General features: G+C 34.0%; 2 protein-coding genes across 2 annotated transcripts in view; one reads left to right on the top strand and one right to left on the bottom strand.

Moving 5' to 3' along the window:
• Positions 1 to 17,676, bottom strand: part of snta1 (syntrophin, alpha 1) — a 32,243-nt gene extending 14,567 nt beyond the window's left edge. Inside the window, exons 1-2 of the mRNA XM_042726678.1 lie at positions 17,324 to 17,676; positions 7,389 to 7,574 (exon numbers count right to left, since the gene is read on the bottom strand). Coding sequence (XP_042582612.1) covers positions 7,389 to 7,574; positions 17,324 to 17,591 — 454 coding nt within the window. The 5' untranslated portion in view covers positions 17,592 to 17,676. The remainder of the gene's footprint in view (positions 1 to 7,388; positions 7,575 to 17,323) is intronic.
• LOC122137717 (toll-like receptor 13) lies at positions 8,203 to 13,721 on the top strand. The gene is made up of 2 exons (XM_042726677.1): positions 8,203 to 8,389; positions 9,525 to 13,721. The coding sequence occupies exon 2, from the start codon at positions 9,686 to 9,688 to the stop codon at positions 12,551 to 12,553; it is 2,868 nt and encodes a 955-aa protein (XP_042582611.1). The 5' UTR covers positions 8,203 to 8,389; positions 9,525 to 9,685; the 3' UTR covers positions 12,554 to 13,721.
• Positions 17,677 to 18,597: the final 921 nt, after the last annotated feature.

The following is an 18,597-nucleotide window of genomic DNA, read 5'->3' as shown; positions in this document are numbered from 1 at the left end:
TGTGGAAACAGTGGGAAAAAGAAAAGCAAAGGAAGGAAACAGGGAGGAGGTCATGATTGTTCTGATGAGTAACAGGCGGAAAAACACAGCTCATCTTTGAACGATTTGGTTTAACCCAAACCAAATGTTAGGATCCAGTCCGGTGCCAGATTCAACTGTGAAATAAAGACATCTCTGCTTCAGTATGTGAATGCAAACACTTCTCGCTAGAGTCGCTAAACATGAATCTATTTGTGCATCGGTGCATTATGAAATGTGTAAGACTGTAATACCTTGATGTAAATAAATTCATGCATCTTAAAAAACACACTTTTGATATTTCCTTTAGTATCTTAATTGTATCACAGCAATGAGACTGAAGAGACTTGAAGATGTCTTTTCTGATAAAAGACATTTCTTATGATTTCCAATGATATGAGCTGCTCCACATTGATTTTATAGCTCCATACTCTTACCTCTAGCTAAAAAAATACTATTTCAGTTTTTAATAACAATTATTGGAGTATGTTTTACAACACAATACTATTTCAGTCTTTCAAATTCAAAACTTGAGATATAATTCAGTGTTTCTTGTCATTTCTATGTGAATAATTGTGAAATTTATTAGCAATTTCTGAGTGAAAATTTTTACACCACTTTTTTTTTCAGTGTAGGTTCATGTTTTTGGAAAAATAACTTTTGAGATCTTTTTGAGTATCTCAATTGTTTCTCTTAAACTTCAATAAGACTGAATGGAGAGCAGACAAAGACTTTCAGAAGAGATCTCAAACTGTGCTCAGATTTGTCTGCAATCACATGTCATAAAACACATTTTAAAAAAAACAATTAAACAATGTGTTACATGTCACTTCTTTGTATTTAAATCTTCCAAAGGATTTTCTTCAAAGCATTTTTAAACAAACATTTAAAACAAATTTTATATTTTATATGAAACATAATTAAGTCTCCTGAGTATGGAAGCTGATATCTTACAATTCTCACTTTTTTCTTCTGAAGTAAGAAATGCAAGATGTAAACTCAGAATTGACAAAAAATAAATAAATTCAGAATTCAATGAAAAGTGTCAAACTCAGATGAATTAACAGATTTCCTCATTGAATTAACTCGGAATGGTGAGATATATAAACTCACAATTATGGGGGGAAAAAGTCAGAATTACGAGATATAATAAGAGAATTATGAAGAAAAAAGTCATATGAAGAAAAAAGCCAGAACACATAAACACAGGGGAAAAAGTCAGAATTACGAGATATAATAAGAGAATTATGAAGAAAAAAGCCAGAACTGTGTGATATAAACTCAATAGTGCAAGACTTAATCTGAAATTGTAAGACAAATTCAGAATTATCAGACATAAACTCAGAATTGTGATATATAAAATCACAATTACAAGAAAAAAGTCATAACTTTGAGGTATAATCTTGAAATAAAACGTCTCAACTATATTTTTAATTCTGTGATGGAAGCAAGTTTTCACACCTGAGATATGAAAGAGAAAGCAATGAAATACTCCACGAGTTTTTCTTTCTGAGTGAGTGAATCCAGTTACCTGAATAAAAACATCTAGTACAATGACAGACTTTTGAGGGAAACTCTATCGCCCCCTCGAATACTTACGATGCCTCAGCCAAACACATCTGCATTCACACACTCACTTAAAGTGTTTCTCAGGAAAAGACAAACAAGGTATAAATCTGTCTGTGCTGTCATTGCTCTAAACGTGAACATTCCTGCCCTTTGGGACACAAAGCCAGCATCCTTTAAGAGACTAGAGAGAGATTATTCTAGCTGCTGACTTCGGTCGGTGGTTTCCAGGTGCTGAGGCCCGGGTCGGGCGACACGGAGGCATGCAGTTGTTCTTGCTGGCTGACTGGACAAACACAAGAGTCCAGAGACACGTCAAACACAACAGACCCCTACAGTCGAGCCCCTGCCCTCCGGTTGCCGTGGGAGCGTCCGGAATCCGTCTGTGCCCGGAATGTCGCTCATCGCCTACACAAAAATGTTCCTGAAAACACACAAAACCACCGGACCAAACTGGTGCATGCACAGCGATCCCAAAAAAAGTATTTGCACGCTTAAAAATACCTCAATGTCATTGCATTTCAAAATTGAGAGTATGAACACAGTTTTTTTCAACTGCTTACACACAAAATCTTTACTTGTCACACAATCTCTAAAAGCAGAAGCACACACCAAATCTGCAAAACCATACACTTATTCTCTGCCTTTTTTCATAAAAAAGTTCTCTCTGTAACACACCAAAATCTAAAAATCTAGGTGTTTGCAAACGTTTGCTTTTGAGACCCGTTTGTGATATTTTGAACGCAATGCTTCGTTTTGCAAGTGATCTGAGACATTTTGCATTTTGTGTGTGCAATTCTTGCATTTGTGTGTAAAGTTTTGAAAATGTGTGTAAGCAGTTTTAAAAGGGTGTGTGTGTCTGTGTGTGTTTCCATATTTAAACTGTTTAATATAAGCAGTGTGTGCTTAGATCAAGTAGCTAATGCATACTTTCCATTTCATTAACATCTGAATAATCTGGAAAGAAACGCTTTCATCATCCCAGAAATACGCCACAACTTTTCCTCCTGACTGGAAGCCGTAAAAACAGCTGGAAGTGCTTATAATTTTAATTTGGTTAAGTGCAACTATTTAATTTGGCCACAAGTATGAAGATCTGACCTGGAATCAAGTCATGCGTTCAGTTTGAGGGTGGAGGACCTCAGCATCTGACGAGCGATATGTTCAGAATAGCATGCTACTCAGACTATTTTTGCAGCGTACTGTATACAGTTTGTGAATATTACACATGCATGCAATACTTGGATTATATGCATTCGCCAAAATGTTTAGTCCATGATCACAGCATACTGCATCTCACGATGCAATGCAATGCATTTGATTTGATTTTCTCACATTTAATTGCATTCAAAATACAAAATAATGAACGTCAAGTGCATTAAACATATGGCATATTACTGTATAAGAGTTTAATATTGTTCTATAATATATCACATACTATTAGAGTAAACAGTATGCTAGCAATTCACTCTTAATATAATGCACACTATACTGTTCAAAAGTTAAGATTATGTATTTTTACAGAAAGAAGTCTCTTCTGCTCACCAAGACTGCATTTGTTTGATCAAAAATACATCAAAAAGAGTGAAATATTATTACGATTTAAAATAAATGTTTCCTATGTGAATATCTATTAAAATGTAATTTATTTCTGTGATGAGCAGCTGTATTTTCAGCATCATTACTCCAGTCTTCAGTGTCACATGATCTTCAGAAATCATTCTAATATGCTGATTTGCCGCTCAAGAAACATTTCTGATTATTATCAATGTTGAAAACAGTTGCTTCATATTTAGATACATTTTCTCCCAAGGTTCTTTGAGAAATAAAAAAATGTCAAAAGAACAGCATTTATCTGAAATATAATCTTTTGTAACAGTCTTTACTGTCACTTTTGATCAATTTAATAATTGAAGTATTATTTTCTGACTCCCAAACTTTTGAAAATTAGTACATTTTCTTGTGTTTAACATTCAACAAATAGACGTTTCACATGATAACATACATAGATAGAGTGGAAATTATATCTGCAGTATATTAAATATGAAACTTTCTGATTGGCTGGAATTTTTTCAAGCATGCAGCATTTACATTGACTTAACACTGGAAGCATGTCGTGTCACGTCTGGTTTGGACACGGTGTTAACATGTGGAATCAGAAGGATTCTGTTTACTTTCCTCTTTAAATCAGGCGAGAGATTGCAGAAGTTTCACAGTGATTCTGCACAGAAAGGATCCTTCACTGAATCCTTCCCAGCTAGACTAGAACTCAAACCCACATATCCTCCCATGAATAATGCATTTCATAGTCAATAAATTTGGAGCAGCAGAAGGTCACAAACCTTCATGCTTGATTTGTTTGATTCAAATGTCACAAGAGAAAATCCTCCAACTCTCAACAAGAACGACAGACAGAAATGTGTCAGAGAAATCAACACTACAGACCCAGTAAACCTGATCAGACGTTAAATGTGTGTGTGTCTGAGAGATTATTCTTCACATCCACAGTATGATCCAGTACGAACGAATCAAGCAGGACTGAATGCCTCAGAGGTGAAGCAGATGCAATGGCTGATGTGTGAGGAAAGCAGAAGGAGGCAGAACCAAACACATAGAAAACTCACTAAGCAGAAAAGAGTAAATCCCTGAGATAGAAACCACTGCAAGAGTCTGAGCTGCTCGTGTGTGTGTGTGTGTGTGTGTGTGTGTGTGTGTGTGTGTGTGTGTGTGTGTGTGTGTGTGTGTGTGTGTGTGTGTGTGTGTGTGTGTGTGTGATGAGCCTTTTGCATCCAAGCATGGTGGGAAAAGCTGAGAACATAAATTTTTATGCTTCCAATCGTTCCTGTTGTGACCCTCTCATGATGCCCGTCTGTCTCTAACTCACAGATTTAGGATCACAAAGTGAGAATTACAGAAGAAAATGAGACAAAGTGCCTAAAGTGTCGTAGATATCATTTTCTTTTATATTCACCAAATATATTACTTATAAGTCACATCAGATTATTAAAACCAGTCATAAGGGTCACTTTTTCGAAATTGAGGTTTATACATCATCTGAAAGCTGAATAAATAATCTCTCTATTGATGTGTGGTTTGTTAGGAGGACAATATTTGTCTGAGATACAACTATTTGAAAATCTGGAATCTGAGGGAGCAAAAAAATCCAAAAATATAGAAAAAAACACCTAAAAATTTTCAAAAAAAAATCTCATAAAAACACATAACAAAAAAAAAAAAATAAGTTTTAATATAGTTAGAATAGGAAATTTACTAAATATCTTCATGGAACATGATCTTTATTAATATCCTAATGATTTTTGGCATAAAAGAAAAATTTATCATTTTGACCCATACAATGTATTGGTGTCTATTGCTACAAATCCAATGTTAACAAATACAACTTTTGATTATAATAATGTATTAGTAAACATTAAACTTAACATTAACTACGATTAATAAATGCTTGTTCGAGTGAGTATTAATAAATGCTTGTTCAATAAATTGTTGCTCATGTTAACTAATATTGTTAACTAATGTTAACAAATGAAACCTTTTTGTAAAGTGTTACTTAATTATTTAAGTATTGATTTTGTTCCTCTTTTGTAAGTTGCTTTGGATAAAAGGGTCTGCTAGATGCATAAATGTAAATTATTAATGTAAATGTAATTATTCCTTAGAATTATTCTTCTAATCTTATTGCCAAATTGCTTTCTTTTTTGTTTCAGGAACTGAAAATGTGTAAATATTTCATCTGAAAAACAAAACAGAAATATTAAAAATGTGTAAATATTTCATCTGAAAAACAAAACAGAAATATTAGGATTTTTTTTTTTTTTTTTTTTTTTTTGAAGCACACAGCCTAATGTGCTAAAAAAAGAAGAAAAAAAACTTTTGTGATTGTAGTTTTAAAAAAAGACAGAAAGCAATACGAAACTGAAAAAACATCCAGTCCAAAAATCACTGAAGGTACATCTCACAGTAATTACTAATTCTGAACTCAAAAGTAGGACCTGAGAGCAGCATTACATGCAAACCCTGTTCACTTCTGCATCATTGGCGCTTAAGAGCCTTCTTTAAGGGGCTAAAATGCTGATATGGCATTATCTCACACACACGTGCAGGCTCATAAAAAACTATACAGCCCATCTTCCATTATGGACTCCATCAAGCCTTTTAAAGATGTGCATTAATGTAATTATCTTTCACCGATATACTCATGCTCAGTTTTAGTTCCAAACACTTGTGCACAGTTATTAAGGTCTGATGGTTTCCCATCTGAACACTTCATGTCAAAAGGGTTGCTGACCCCTGCACTAAGAGAAAGAGAGAACAGAAACAGTGTTCAAACTAAAAAAGGAAAGTTGGTTAATGGCAGCTCTACACTCTTAAAAATAAAGGTCTTTACAGGCATCAGTGTTTCTATGAACAACTTTGAACGTCCATGGAACATTTCAAATGCAGAAAAGGTTCTTTAGATTTTTCAAATGTTCTTCAAAATGCTTCTTTTGGGAACTGTTCACTGAAAGGTTATTTTGGGAACCGAAAATGGTTCTTCTATTGCACCACTGCAAAAACACTCTTCTGAAATCTTTATTTTTAAGAGTGTAATGCTGTAAAAGGCTTGAAGTGAACGAATGGGTCAAGCTCCAAAATGACAAAAAATACCATAAAAATATCATATAAGTGGTTAATATATTAAAAGTCTGATAGATTTTTGCTAATATTTAGAATGAGATTCTCTTTTCACATTTTTTCATTAAATAGGTATATATAGATTTTATTTATTATTTTTAGTTTATTTATTTTTAGTTATTTTAGTACTTTGAGTTAAACTAAACAAAAATGAGAATTGTTGCTTTGGAAACTATAGCTGCACTGTAAAAAATAAAAAGTTGAGAAAACTTCAAAGTTCAAGGCAACCAGCAGATTTTTGAGTTTTCTTAACTTGTCGTTCTCAGTTTATAAAACAAAAAATTGAGAAAACTCAAAAACCTTTTAAAAAAACAAGTTGAGAAAACTCAGAAATCTGCTGAAGCTGGTTGCCTTAAACTTTAAAGATTTCTCAACTTTTTTATTATATATATATATACATATATATATATATATATATATATATAAACTGATTTGATTACAAACTGTAAAAAAAAAAAAAAATATTATATTTAATTTCAATATATATATATAAAATAAAATAAAAAATATTATATTTAATTTCACTAAACGTTTTTTTTTCCGCATCAAGTAACACAAATATTTTTATGTTTTTATTCTTTTTTTTGTCATCTTAGTACTTAAAGTTAAACTAAACAAAAATGAAAATATATAACTTTTTTTTCTGCATCAAGTAACACAAATATTAAATATTTAATTAAATATGTAGTTTTATTCTTTTTTTTTTTTCTTAAGTTTTTTTTATTTTTAGTTATTTTAGTGCTTCAAGTTAAAGTATACAAAAACGAAAAAAGAAGAACAATTTGTTTATGATTCAGACGTTCAGGACAGTTACAGTAGGTTTGATCCTTCATGATTTTCAGCACATAATGAGTAAAATTTGGGTCTGTTCCTGACACTAATGTACTGTATGAATTCAGAAGAGAAATATGCATGGTGTTTGTCATTCCAGGGATTTTTTTTTTTTTTAATTTTTTTATTCCAGAGCTTGACAGCCCACTGTTATTATATGTAAAAGAATGATCAGGATATTAACATAAACTTTTGTGTTCCAAGAACCAAAATCAGTAAAAAAAAAATAAAAAATTTTGGCTGATCTGTTCCTTAAAGTCCAACAATCTGCTCTGTCTTACCTTCCAGAATGACCTCCTTGCCAGTTTTCTTCAGGGCCTGAACAGCCTCGTCATGAGTGGCGTCTCTGAGGTCGTAGCCGTTCACGGACAGAATCGCATCGCTCACGTAAAGAGCCTCCGTCTGGTCCGCCGCCAGTCCTTTGAAAATCTTTGAGATCAGGATGGGCATCTTATTCTCCTTCCCACCTGTTAACACAAAATACATTTGCACATGTGGTAAATGGCAATACATTACACACTAAGCTTACTGAAAACACAAACATGAATGTTTAAATTGACCATCATATGTGACCTCATGGACCACAAAACCAGACATAACAACTGAGATTTTTTCCTTTCCATTGATGTATGGTTTGTTAGGATAGGACGATATTTTGCTGAGATACAACTAATCTGAGATTGCAAAAAAATCTAAATATTGAGAAAATCACCTTTAAAGTTGTCCAAATGAAGTTCTTAGCAATGCATATTACTAATCAAAAACGTTTTAATATATTTACAGTAGGAAATGTACAAAATATCTTCATGGAACATGATCTTTACTTAATATCCTAATGATTTTTAGCATAAAAGAAAAATCGATCATTTTGACCCATACAATGTATTTTTGGCTATTGTTACAAATATACCCCAGAGACTTAAGAATGCTTTTGTGCTCCAGGGTCACATATTTGATGAACTTTTTATGTTTTGTCTATATATTTCTTTACCAAGTTTTTACTTTTACACATACTGGCTCTCTTCATGCAGTATGAAAGTATCTGCTGACTAACCGGTCTTTTTTTAAATCATGTGATGGAAAGAAGAACAATCTGTGGTGTTGAAATCATGAAGAGGCATGCAAATGTGCATATAATACGGCAGTGACATCACATCATTCAAAGTTCCGCATTAAAACAGAGGGAACTACTCAAAAGGCTTCTTCCTCTAAAACTGTTCGAACTCTCTCTGATATACTGGGTTGCATGTCATGCTGCTACTTAGAAATATAGACAAACAAGGTAGGGATCTCTTTCTTATATTTGTAATACTGATTAACTAGATCAAACCAGTGGCAAAGCACTCTTTAGACACGGTATGCCAATCTAATTCGCACAAAAACAAATATTTCAGTAAGATAATTAAATTTTTTTACAATTGATAGAATTGCATTTTACATGTTTACAAAACAAAAAATTGCTTACATTATATCCAAATGAATTTGTTTTAATTGCAAATTAAACATGAAACACTACAGGGTTTCTGCAGTTTTAATGACGTTACATTAGAACTTTAAGACCTTTTTAAGACCAAGTAAAGAAATTGTAAGGAACATATTGTATTGTATTATTTCTCAGAAAACTAGACTTCATATCTTCATACTGGATCTCAAGCAAATGTTTTTGATTTAAGGATGTTAGAAAACAAGATAAAAATAACATGCTACATGTAATGCCATTAATTCAATAACTTAATAAATTCAACACTTATCAACACCTATCAAGACCTCTTAATTTACTTAAATTACGAAAAAACAATTAAAAAACCTTCGAGACCTGCATAAACCCTGTATAATTATCAGTTGTGGTAACAAATTGGTATTTTTGTTGACTTTCATGCATAATTTTCACACTTTCAATCTATATGTGACCCTGGATCACAAAACCAGTCTTAAGTCTCTGGGGTATATTTGTAGCAATAGCCAAAAATACATTGTATGGGTCAAAATTACAGCTTTTTCTTTTATGCCAAAAATCATTAGGATATTAAGTAAAGATCATGTTCCATGAATATATTTTGTAAATTTCCTACCATAAATATATTAAAACTTATTTTTTGATTAGTAATATGCATTGCTAAGAACTTCATTTGGACAAATTTAAAGGTGATTTTCTCAGTATTTAGATTTTTTTGCACCCTCAGATTCCAGATTTTCAAATAGATGTATCTCGGCCAAATATTGTCCGATCCTAACAAACCATACATCAAAGTAAAGCTTATTTATTCAGCTTTCAATGATGTATAAATATCAATTTCGAGAAATTGACCCTTATGACTGGTTTTGTGGTCCAAGGTCACATATATGCTTTTGCTAATCACAAGACATTAGACAAGTGGACATATCGTGTGTTTTCAAACAAAATATGTCTCTTACAGGGGAAAATCAAGGCGATGTCTGAGACAACCAATCAAGACTGAGAAGGAAGTCTATTTCTATTTTAAGATCTTGTCAACGCCTCATTATCTCCCTTCAAAATCATTGCGGACTTCTGTTATTTACAGATTTCACACTGCAAGTAAAAGTTGAAAACATTAAAATGAGGGAAAGTTCTGCATTTTTCTTCGTTTTGTACTGTTGCGTCCTCACAACCCTGACCGACGGCTTTTCTTTAAGTAACTGCACCATTTATTATCCCTTTGAATACTCTGGCCATCTGAAGGTGCTGTGCAACAGGATGGGTTACAGGAAAACACCTTCACCGTTACCCCACAACACTGTCAATCTGGATATTTCCTACAATGCCATCCATCGGATCGTTGAATGGGATTTCATCAGACTTTCAAATCTGATCATTTTAAACATATCTCACAACAGGATATCTGAAATACACGCCAATGCATTGAGTTACCTAACAAACCTGGAAGAGCTCAACCTGTCCCACAATAAAATCAAAACGGTGACCACAAACCTCCTCAACGGTCTTGCAAACCTGACTTATTTAAGACTCGACTCGAATTACATAGAGACGATTGAAAACCAGTCACTTGCGACACTTTCGAATTTGAGGCTCGTAAACTTTACCAATAACAAGTTAAAGCACGTTTCCAAACTCCATCCTCTTCTTCAAGTACCACATCTGGAGGAACTTTACTTGGGAAAGAACGGCTTCCGAGTTTTCAACTCAAGCGACATCCCATCGGCATTCTTTGATTTGAAAAAGTTGGATCTGTCGATGAATCCCTTGACAGTGTTCAAGATGACGGAAAACATCTTTCCTGAACTTGAGTACTTGGATTTGTCAAGCTGTTTCCAGACCGATACTTCCACTAGGTTCATTCTAGACAAGGCGTTCCTGAACACAGTTAAGACTCTCAACCTCAGTAGGAATCACATTGAAGAAAACCAGCTTGGTTATATAATGCAGAGTTTCGCTTCTGTGACCTGGATGGCACTGGATGGTCTGAAGGGGTTCAAAGTGGAGACGCTTTTACAGAAGGCATGTTCTCCCAGTCTGAGGGGTCTCCACTTGGAGGACAACCGACTTTCTGTACTTAACGATCACATGTTTAGACCGTGTGCACTTTTGAATGAGTTGCACCTAAGAAACAACAGCGTATTTAGAATCTATAAGTCGTCATTCTATCATCTAGTCAACTTGACAGAGTTACGAATACAAAAGAACCGTCTGACGCAACTGAATGACACCCTTTGGGTTCTCCCCAACTTACGGGTCCTCGATCTTCATCTCAACAACATTCAAAATCTTGCCTGCTCTGATTTTGCGAATCTGACGCAGTTAAGGCAACTCTATTTGCACAAGAACCAAATTGTGACAATCAAGGAATGTGTATTTAAGAATTTAGGAAATCTCGAAGAGCTCATTTTGAGCAGCAATCGTATGTTAACAGTCAGTGGCACCTTTACACACGGCCCCAAAAAATTACAATACCTGGATTTGAATAACAATAAGTTGAGTGCCATCCAAAGATACTCTTTTAAAACTTTGGATTCCCTTCGGACCTTGCATCTCTCAGATAGCCAAATATTAAATATCGATCCAAATGCTTTTGCAGGACTGATAAATTTAACAGACTTGCATCTTGCATCTAACAAAATCACAGAAAGAACTCTTGAAAACCATACTGTGTTCGCCGGTACGCCTTACCTAAAGAGTGTAGATCTGAGTTGCAATTACATCTCATACGAGAGTCAAGAGGAGCTACAAAGTCCACCGTTCATCCTGTTAACTGAACTGAGAGTTTTGAAGATCAACAGTCAACGTCGAGGCTTAAACTACATCCCTTCGAACTTCCTGAAAGGTCTCAAAAACTTGCAATTATTTTATGCTGGGAACCTTAATGTCAAGAATTTACATGTGGACACATTTAGTTCCACTCCCAAGCTTACTTACTTGGATTTGACAAATAATAATCTTGCGAACAGGAATGCTTTGCCGTCCAGGCTTTTCCAGCCAATATCAGGCCTAAACAAGATTACGTTGGGTCGGACTCACCTTAAGTCCTTGGACTTCTTAGTTGACGCAAATCTCTCCAATCTGACGATCCTGCGAGCAAGTATGAATGACCTTGAATTTATAAACCAAACAATCATCCAATCGCTTCCTCAACTCAAAGTGCTTGATTTGCAAAACAACAGCTTCACGTGCGACTGTAGTAACGCTTGGTTCATCGACTGGGCCGTCAAGAACAATAAAACACAGGTGCTCTACCTGAACAGGTACGAATGTCGCTATCCCCTTTCTTTAAGTGGAAAGAGTCTGGCAGCCTTCAACACTGAATCCTGCAATGTGAATTACGACTTCATCTGCTTTATCTACAGCTCTTCCATTGTCATTCTCAATCTAGTCATTTCATTTATCTACCACTTTCTAAAATGGCAACTGGTCTATGCGTACTACCTCTTTTTGGCTTTCCTCAATGACAAAAAGAGGAAGCAACCCTTAAATCAACTGGATTTCCAATATGACGCCTTCATTTCGTACAATGCTCAAGAAGAGCCATGGGTTCTGGAAGAACTTGTGCCTAAACTTGAGGGTCAACACGGCTTGAGATTGTGCCTTCATCACCGAGACTTCCAGCCAGGAAAGGCTATTATCGACAACATCGTGGATGCAATATACAACAGCCGCAAAACCGTCTGCCTGATCACGCACAACTACCTGAAGAGTGTTTGGTGTTCGAATGAGATCCAGGTGGCCAGCTTCAGACTTTTTGATGAACAGAAAGACGTTTTGGTTCTAGTTTTTCTCGAGGATATTCCAGCACACCAGCTTTCGCCATATTACCGAATGCGCAAGCTGGTAAAGAAGCAGACGTATCTACGGCGCCCCAAACCTGGAGAAGATACTCGAGCGTTCTGGCAGAAACTCAAAATGGCCATTGAGTCTAAAGAGGACATAAAGGAAAGACAGATCCTTTCTGGGAAAGATGAAGATCATATTTAAAGATCAGTGTAGCCCGATTGTATTATTAATTATTTAAATGAAATGCTTCACGTAAAAACTGTAATGTAAAAAAAAATGTAAATTATCACAATCTGCATTTAATTATTAACGTTATATATTTTGCCACTTTTTAGTCAACTGAGGATACCAGTTCCCATTCTAACTATTCCCTCCAATTAATGCTGGTCTATTAAACTATAAAATATTATAAGTGTCAAAATTGTGGCTGCACGATATATCAAGCCGATATTGCGATATGGCTTAATTAATGCAATAATCAAATTGCTAAGATTTATTTGAATAAATATACTGTTTGCGCTGCTGGATACAGAATGAATATGGTGCTCACAATACAATGTTTCAGTGTTTTAGAGCAGCTTGGTTAATTTATTGTGAATCGAGGCACTCTGAGATGCTGAAACACTGTATCATGAGCTGTATGCGTCTAAATGAACACAGTGCCGCGCTTCACTCTGAAAATGGCAGTGCATATATTTACTTGTCGGCAAACTGCCAAAATAAATAATAGTAGATGAATTAACATTTGAAAATTAAGAAATTCAGATGTAGATGTTAGTATTGCAATTTTACAGTTGTAGGCCTACTATACAATAAAATTTGTATTATTTTTATTAAATACAAATTATTTTATTTGATTATATATATTACATTTTTACACTAGAAAAGTATTACATTATATTTATTAATTTATTGAATATGTTTTAAATTAATATTAAATCACAATAAAATAACTTTATTATTTTATAGTGCATACAGAGAGAAAAAATGGTTACTGAAAGAGATTTGTGTTGGTTTGAGTATACCCAATTTTTTTTTTAAGTTTTGTTAAAATCTAAGAGGATGGGTCACATAAAAAGTATATTTAGAGTAAAAAGTGGCTTTTTAACTTTATGTTTATTTTCAGATTTGCTCCGCAACAAAAGCAACCCAAATTCAGACGTAAATATTAGTATTGTAATTTTACAACTGCACTATAAGATAAAATTCTAATTATATATATATATATTTATATATATCACAAGCTGGGCTAGAACCCGGGCCTCTGGTGTGGTGGTTGAGAGATCTGCCACTAGGCCACAGAGGGTGTAATGTTGGACCCAAACGAAATACTCAAGCCAGTACTCCAGGCAAGGTTGGTTTATTAAAAGGCACGGATGAAGGTCTTTGCGAGCCAAAAATCCAACAAAAGTTCTTCTTAGACAGAGGAATAAATACATGAAAGAAAAATAGAAACAAAAAAAAAAACACATGGGAAAATAAAAACTCCACGAGGGGAGAAAACAAAACTAGAGCATACAAGCAATCAAATAACAAAAACACCTTACTTTGAGATAACTTGGAAAGACTTGGAAAACAAAAGCAGGTAGCACACAGCCAAGACTCAAAAACCAAGTGTTGAACAAAGGGAAAAAAACACTGTTAAAATACTCTAAGAGAAACAAGGCACAGGTGACCTGCATAATGTGACAAGGGTAAGCGAGGAAGAATTAAGGCAGAAAGCAACACAGGGGACCTCTAGAGGCGTGGAGACAAAACTACAGGAGGTCGAATGCTGACATATATATATATATATATATATGGGGATGCACTCCACAACAAAAACATTGCAATTTTTTCTTTAAAAAATTATATGAAATGCAATTTAAAAATATGTTAATGAAATAAAAATGCAATTAAAGACTATGTTTGCTGTGCTTTTTGGTAGGGCTGCACAATTTGGTTATATAATAACAAAACAAACCCAATCACTTTTGAATGATTCATTATTTCCAAATATAGCTCTTCTTTTATTTAAATATCATACTGTCCAAACTCAAAGGACACTAATCACATAAATCACCAAAACTCTCTTAAAATGAAACTGGTTGAGTGTTCATTGCTAAATACACAGCAACTGCATCAAAAAACCAGCTCTAAATCTTGACTACTGAAGTGCCCTTTGATGTGATTTACGGGCAACGCTGTAATACCAATCAAAATTTCATCGCCTTCATCCTTGAGCTGGGGTGTGCTCCAAATATTACAGACCAACACACATATATCTTCTTTAGTGAATGATGGTTCGGTTTGTGGCGTTCTCTTGGAGGAGACGAGCATCTGAATGAAATTTCCAATGAGAACCAGACAGCTGGTGTCGCTGGTCTCAAAGGCTCTTAGGCTTTAAACACACATCTAGAAAATCAAGGGCATGTGAAATGACCACCTTGAGTATAAACCATAAAACATTTATATGTGGTTCCAGGTTTTATATCGCTTTAAAGAGACTGTGTGGTCGTGCTCACGAGTGGAATATCACCAGCAGCTTCTTCCTCACCGTCATCATCCTCAGCATGTATCAGAAGATGTTTTGTTTAATCACCCTCTATTCTAGTGACCTTTTGACCTTTGAAAACACATGCGGCTGGGAGCTCGGCTCCTGCCAGATACTGTTGGCAACCTCTGGGGTCTCTCTGCTTGAGATCCAGCAAGTTATCAATCATTTCCCTCTGCAGTCCCTGCCAGGACGTCCTACACAAACACACTAATGCTAAAATGCAATGACCTTCAGCTGATTGCATCATTCTTCTGCAAATACAGTGTTCAAAGGTCTGAGTCCACTCGAGGAAACGCTTCTATTTTAGCACAAATATTTTAATTACAAATTACATTAACAGCATATGAATTTTAGTGTAATGTTGAACCAGAATGTGTGTAGGCTTTTGGATCTCAGTGTACATCTCTCATTTGGAAAAACAAAAACAAAAAAAAAAACATTATAGCGATTTTTCTGATAAAAATTGTGATTTAAAATCATTTCATTTAAAGAGCTCCAGGTTTGCTGTGCTTTATTGTAGCACTTCACAATCGAGGCACTCGTTATATATTATATATATACAACTATTAAACCAAATGAAATATTACATTGTAATAATACTCTTTCAGTGTAAAATATAAAATGGAATATTTAAGAAAATAACAGCATTTTTTTACAGTATAACAGTAAAATTACAGTCCTAATATTTAATATCTTAAATTCTAAATTTTCAAGCATTAAACCAGTGTTATTTTAGCATGAATGATTTTTTTAAATTTAACTTTTGTTTTAATATATAAAAAAAATATAAAATAGTTTTTTTATATATATATAGTCTTTTTTATTTCAGTTTTAGTTTTTTTTTAATATATAAAGTTAAAATAAATGAAAGTGTTTCATTGGCAACTAGCTGAAAAAAAGTTTACATTTTTATATATGTTATTTTACTTAAGTTAATGTTAATTTTATTTAAATTATTGTTTAATTTTTGTTTTAGTTTAGTTAACTATAAAAACCCTGCATTAAACCATCAAGCTTTTATTTTGGTGGAAAGCTGCAAGGAGCCCTAAAAGTCACTTGGCAGAAATGTAATAACTAGAATTTGGTTACACTAATAGGTGTTGATTTAAGTCTTATTTAGATATTTTCCTTTGTTGTTGTTTATTTATAATTATTTCTTTACTCCTCGAATCTCTAGAAATTGAAAATCTGATCATTTAGGCCAAAGTGCCCCTTGTGGCAATGCTGAGAATACAATGCATACTTGACAAAATATCCATAATTCAACAAATTCTAGTCACTTAATTTCTGGCTAGCAACAAATTAAAACAATACAAACCCAAGCAAAGGGTTCTTAGTAGAAAAGAGGTGCTGCTGAGTTTTCATGTGTGTTTTCAAGGGGTTTCCAAAAGCGTTCAGGCCCAAAGACTTGTACCACAGTAAATATAGACGTACAACTGCACTTCGGACTCAAGGCAAGGTCGTTCCTCTCCGGCTCCCTAAAATAAACAGCACCATACTCTTCTCTGCTCTCGCTCCACAGCTTTCATCTGAAGCCAGTGACAGGCTGAGCATGATGGGTAATTCTTCGGTCAGCTGTCGACATCGGGGTGCAAACACCGTCCTCCCCCGAGAACACACACACGTGTGATTCACGAACTGTAAATCTCAGAACCAAACCAAACACTCGCTACATCTACGCTAATGATGATTAATAAAACATCACAACAGATGTGGTCAAATGTAATGATGTTTCTCCAAGGCCTTCACTGACATGTCACTTAATTTGGCAATAGTTTTCAGAATTTTGAGAATTAGAAACTCAAAAGACTGTATCTTACTGTAGTGCTATACCATACCCTTACAAAAATTAAAATTGTACTATAAATACCACGGTTAAACTATAGTTAGTGCAGCCAAACATGGTTAATTTGTGGTTACCATGGTTTAACTAGTATGTTTTTTTGGATTTATTATACATATTTATGATAGATAGATAGATAGATAGATAGATAGATAGATAGATAGATAGATAGATAGATAGATAGATAGATAGATAGATAGATAGATAGATAGATAGATAGATAGATAGACATATTTATGATAGATAGATAGATAGATAGATAGATAGATAGATAGATAGACATATTTATGATAGATAGATAGATAGATAGATAGATAGATAGATAGATAGATAGATAGATAGATAGATAGATAGATAGGCATATTTATGATAGACAGATAGACATATTTATGATAGATAGATAGATAGATAGATAGATAGATAGATAGATAGACATATTTATGATAGATATGATAGTTTATTAGTTATTCTCCACCTTCATAACTGAACCGGATCAAACCGTTCTTCAGTTTCAAAGTAACTGTTTCACGAAAAATAAGTTTTAAGTAATCCAAGAGCACTTTAATAACCGAATATAAACGAGTTCCCGTACCTTTAATACTTATTCCGAGTCCTCCAACATCTTGTTTGGTGACTCTGACGGTTCGTTTGACGTTCGTGATGGTGTCCGGTACCGGCGAGGCGCTGAGGTTCGCCGGATCGCCGTTAACAGCCCCAGCGGCCGCGGGCTCATCGACGGTGTCTCCGGGGCTCACGGTGAACGAGTCCTCGCTGAGAGCGGCGAGCACACGGATCCAGTGGTGCACGGTAACGCGGAGCTCCAGCAGTCCGCTCTTCACGGGCTTCACTGCGGCCGCCATGATCAACACATTCCTGGGATACCAGCGGAGGAGCGGAGTCCCAACTCAACTTATCCCCTCCTCCTCACCAACCAAACCCCTCTACTCTCTCTCTCTCTCTCTCTCTCTCTCTCTCTCTCTCTCTCTCTCTCTCTCTCTCTCTCAGTGCAGCTTTAGTTATCAGATTCAAAGTAGCCTGCTTTTATTGTCATGCTTGTTGCAATTCTGTCAAAAAGCACAAACTCACACAGAAAAAAAACGAAAAAAAAAAAAACGAAAAAAAAAAATAAATTATAATAAAAATAAATCAAATAAAATTGCAAGAATGTTAAAAGAATGCAAGTTTAACACTGAAACAAACAGCATATGATAAATAATAATAATAATAATAATACACGTTCAGCAAAACAAAAAAGTCATCTTTGTATATTGTTGGTTACATTCTTTTTTTTATTATTTTAATAAAAAAAAAGATTTACATTTTCCAAACGTAACACTTTTCATTCCAACTCCACAAAGATATAAAAAATTACTTTTAATTCTTAAAATTAACAAATGTTTACGACAGAAGAACATTTTTATAAAAATCTGCCATTAAAAAAGTATACGTACAAACAATTTTAATCATTTATTTTTTTTTCTTTATTAAAACAATTTTGTATTCAGAACGTTGTTTACTTATTTATTATTCTTGGTAAATCTTAAACATTAATGTAAATTTGTAAGTAATATATATATATATATATATATATATATATATATATATATATATATATATAATACATAATATAATTAATGTGTCTTTGATTTAAAAAAAAACTCAAAACTTCAAAAAGTCAAAAATTACTGTCATATAAATGTTTTTTATTGCCTTTGAATTTTGTACTTTATTAAAATAATAAATATGAATAAAGTATTAAACACAACAAATAAATGTATTATTATTATTATGTAATAAATGGTATTCATAAATATTTAAAACCACATAAAACAAAGCACTTAATAGCAGATCTTTGGTGTTTAATAG

The sequence above is a fragment of the Cyprinus carpio genome, chromosome B6 (assembly GCF_018340385.1).
Source record: "Cyprinus carpio isolate SPL01 chromosome B6, ASM1834038v1, whole genome shotgun sequence".
Classification (NCBI taxonomy): Eukaryota; Metazoa; Chordata; class Actinopteri; order Cypriniformes; family Cyprinidae; genus Cyprinus; species Cyprinus carpio.
The sequence above is the reverse complement of the archived record's forward strand: the minus strand, read 5'-3'. Positions and strand labels throughout refer to the sequence as shown.

Excerpts from the sequence above, each read along its gene's own strand:
- LOC122137717 (XM_042726677.1), top strand. The coding sequence starts at position 9,686 with ATGAGGGAAAGTTCTGCATTTTTCTTCGTTTTGTACTGTTGCGTCCTC.